This window comes from Olea europaea, unplaced genomic scaffold (genome assembly GCF_002742605.1).
Source record: "Olea europaea var. sylvestris unplaced genomic scaffold, O_europaea_v1 scaffold1955, whole genome shotgun sequence".
In the NCBI taxonomy this organism is placed as follows: domain Eukaryota; kingdom Viridiplantae; phylum Streptophyta; class Magnoliopsida; order Lamiales; family Oleaceae; genus Olea; species Olea europaea.
The window spans coordinates 302,607-306,359 of NW_019237393.1; the positions used below are offsets into that span (position 1 = coordinate 302,607).

At 36.1% G+C, this 3,753-nt stretch overlaps 1 protein-coding gene across 2 annotated transcripts; it reads left to right on the plus strand.

Annotated features, from left to right (window-relative positions):
• The first annotated feature begins 784 nt into the window (after window positions 1-784).
• Window positions 785-3,054, plus strand: LOC111379235 (salicylic acid-binding protein 2-like). 2 transcript variants are annotated; one of them, XM_023002576.1, is made up of 3 exons: window positions 785-1,216; window positions 1,364-1,501; window positions 1,847-3,054. In XM_023002576.1, the coding sequence occupies exons 1-3, from the start codon at window positions 845-847 to the stop codon at window positions 2,123-2,125; spliced, it is 789 nt and encodes a 262-aa protein (XP_022858344.1). In that variant the 5' UTR covers window positions 785-844; the 3' UTR covers window positions 2,126-3,054. The 2 variants fall into 2 exon arrangements, with proteins under 2 accessions (XP_022858344.1, XP_022858345.1); XM_023002577.1 differs by lacking the exon at window positions 1,364-1,501 and having other exon boundaries at window positions 815-1,216.
• Window positions 3,055-3,753: the final 699 nt, after the last annotated feature.

The following is a 3,753-nucleotide window of genomic DNA, read 5'->3' on the forward strand; positions in this document are numbered from 1 at the left end:
AGGCAGACTCGTAAAACCTTGATAGCATGAAGTACACGAGGCGAATCGAGATTTGCAAGTCCCATATCACATTTCATTTCAATATACGTCTTTTTTTTTCTTATTCTATTCTCTGACAGCAAGAACTTATTTTAAACAAAAATTAATTACTTGTTTAAGAAATTAGTCGATATGTAAAATCAATGATTTACATAGTAATTAACTGAAAAAAAGTAAAAAACTAAATTCATTGTCATCGTATGAAATGGTGTAACAAGAACATTTCACAATCAATGAGTTTGAAAACTTATTGAACATAAATTTTTTTTTTTTTTTTTAACGAGGTGTCCCAGCTTGCGCCAGACTATATTCTCGTCCCTGAACCTCCGACCCCTCAGCTGCTCAGGAAGGTAAATCGCAGGTTGTGCCCTCGTTGGTTCCCAGGTTCCCACATGGCTTTTACTCCTTCCCCAAATGGAGCCTCCTTCATGGTTATTACATCACCAAGCTGCTCCAACCCTTCCTCTGGTTATTACAACACTTAGCTGCTCCAACCAGGAATTGAACTCCCCACGCTTGGTTCCAGAGTCCCTCAATGTGATTGTTCCGCCAACTTGGATATGCCTTGGGGGGCTATTGAACATAAAATTTGACATTGCGTGAACATGATGATCATTTTTTTTTTCCAGGGACCATTTCAATTTCAAAATGAATTCTCTTTTACGAAATTACAGTGGTCCAAACTTTCTATAATTTTATTTCGTACATGTTTTTATCATATCTCTCTTTCTCCGACTACCACACATCTATATCTATAAATACAGATATATATCTGCATAAGATATACACTAATTAAGCTAAAGAAATGGAAGGAAAGCAACAAAAGCATTTCGTTCTCATACATGGTTCATGCCATGGAGCTTGGTGCTGGTTCAAGCTCCAAACACTACTGGAGGCGGCCGGCCACCGTGTAACGGTGATTGATTTCTCAGCAGCCTCCGGCATGGACCCGAAAAGCCTAAAGGATGTTCCCACATTTATCGACTATACACTGCCGTTGTTCGAGATAATGGAGTCAATTCCACCAGACGAAAAGGTAGTTCTAGTTGGACATAGTTATGGTGGGATAAACTTAGCTTTTGCAATGGATAAATACCCTCAAAAGATTTCTGTTGCTGTTTTTGTTACTGCTTATATGCCAGATACCGTCCACAGGCCATCCTATGTTTTGGAACAGGTAAAAATACCTTACAATTGCTTATTATCCTAGGCTTACTAACAATTGATTAGAGAATAGAGACCTAACTCAAATTTATTTGAGCGGACAGATCGAATTTGTTCTTATCGATAATTTTAAATTAATTTAATTGACTTGTTTTGGCACTACTTCAAACGGTACACGATGGAGTATTTGTTGGACACTCAAACCATATATTATGGAAAACCCGAAGATAATCGTACAGCAGTTCTTTTTGGCCCCAAGTTCATGTCGACCAGATTGTATCAACTTTCCCCTCCAGAGGTAAAATAAAATCAGAAAATAGATGAACAAAAAGATTCATTTTTAAACAATTTTAGCTTTTGAAAACATTTTTACCTAGTGCGCACTCGAAGAATAGCGGCTGCGGGTTCTTCCGTCATAAAAAAAAACATTAGTTTTTATGCAACATGAAGTTGATAGTGTTTATATATACTACATTTTCAAAGTTAATGTTTCCATTAATTTACAACTAAAATGCCTTAAATAGCAAATTAGAAGATGAAAGTTTAATTGATGACTACTTTGGAACAAAGGAAATGTTTAGGAATCGAAGTAAAATATAGCTATAAATTGATTACTAACAAATGTTATAATCCATTATGTTAGGATCTGAACTTAGCAAAAACATTGGTGAGACCGACGTCTCTTTTCCTGGACGAATTGTCGAACAGCAGTCCACTTTCCAATGAAGGTTATGGATCTGTAAAGCGTGCTTTCATCATATGTGCTTCGGATAAAGGCATACCGAAAGAATTTCAACTTTGGCTAATTAAAAATTTTGAAACGCCAATAGTTAAGGAAATAAAAGATGCTGATCACATGGCAATGATCTCGAGTCCCCATAAACTTTGCCAATATTTATTGGAAATAGCAAATGTATTTTAGGAACTGTTTTCCTTTACATGTGTAAAAGAATATTTTGTGTGACAAAATATTCTCCCTTATGTCCACTTGAAAAATAATGTACATGTTGAAAAATAACGTACTCTTTTAATAACAAGTTTTTAATTTGCGTGTAATATTATTTTATGGAAGATTGTGTGGTTGAAAATAAAAAATAGAAAAAAATGAGATGAGAATAAGGGCAAACGGGGGGCTTAGTTAGCAAATGAAATCTAAGTTTAGCATTCACGGTTACCCGAATCTTATTTCCATGATTGAATCACAAAAAATAAATAAATAAATAAATAAATAATAAAAAAAATTTAAGAAATACCTAACTCAAAGTGAAGAAATAACTGGAAGAGTGAAAGTGATCATTTTATCTTGACTTTAATTATTGAACGTCAAAAGGGATAAGATATAAAGAAAACAAGTCAAGAGCCTCTCGGGGCACAGTTCAACTGGTGGATCAATCAACATTGGCTTGCTTCCAGTGGGTGGAGAGTTCGATTCCTGGTGGGAACCTGCGGCCAAAAATTTGGTATGGAGCAATCACTGTGGAGGAGGGTCTCTTGTGCGCAGAAGTGTACAGTCAATGGGGGGAACTTGTGATCAGTTGAGGCATATCCCGCGATTTATCCCCTCCAAGGTTCTAGGGGCATGGGTCTTGGAGGTCCAGAATTTAGTTTGGTGTAAGTTGGGATACCTGAATATAGAGCATATAATTATGGGATTTGAAATATTTTGCTCACCGTGATTTTATATATTTCGAGAGTTGAGGCTCTCACCTTTAGTAGAATGGGTAGAAAGTAATAATTATTTTGTATGGTATCGGATCATGTTGATCGTGGTTCAACTGTTGGACCTAAAACATGTAAGTTATTCAGGTCCCTTTGATAACCTTTAAAAGTAATGAAAATTTAATTGCATTACGTGATGGAAGTTCATGAACTGAAAATGTGAAAAGGCCAAATAGAACATGAAATAATCAGTGGCGGATTCAGGATTTTAAGTCAGCACGGACGGTCATTGACCATTGATCGTAATAAATTATTAAGAGCTCGTTAGATGATACATTTTGGAATAGTAATTTGATGGAGAATATGTGGTTAAAAATAAGGAAATTTTTTGAATCTATGTGTAATATTATGGATTTACAAAAAATTCAAACCCAGGATTTGTTATAAGATGGAAATGTCAAGTCTAACCAACTTGGTTAAAAGCAACATTTGAACTGAAAATGTATTATCAATAATATAAGCTAAACATTTATCCATTGTCAACCAAAAAAAATGGCTACCGACAGATCCAACAAGCACGGCTGCGGGTGCTCACTAGCAGCTGAATCCGCCACAGACAACTAGTTGCAGCCCTAGAGCTATATGAGGTCTATGGGATGGCCAGGGAAGTCTATCCTGCTTGGATTCTAGAATCTTGCTCTTGGATTTGCTTTTTGGAGATTCCTAACGCCTACTCGCCATTCAGTGACATCTTGGAGAAATACCAAAGAAGGCTTGAAGGTTGAAAACTTACAAACCAACAAGAAAAGCATGTAGATTAAGAAAGGAAATCGGTAAGTTTGTATTAACGTTGGCTTGGAATTGCGAATTAATCACTCTCAAGGTCAAAAG

What these genes read in the sequence shown, in the direction of transcription:
- LOC111379235 (XM_023002576.1), top strand. Translation starts at nt 845, where the DNA reads ATGGAAGGAAAGCAACAAAAGCATTTCGTTCTCATACATGGTTCATGC. An exon ending in CATCCTATGTTTTGGAACAG is followed by an intron (nt 1,217 to 1,363) that starts GTAAAAATACCT and finishes TTGTTTTGGCAC; the next exon opens with TACTTCAAACGGTACACGAT. An exon ending in ATCAACTTTCCCCTCCAGAG is followed by an intron (nt 1,502 to 1,846) that starts GTAAAATAAAAT and finishes CCATTATGTTAG; the next exon opens with GATCTGAACTTAGCAAAAAC.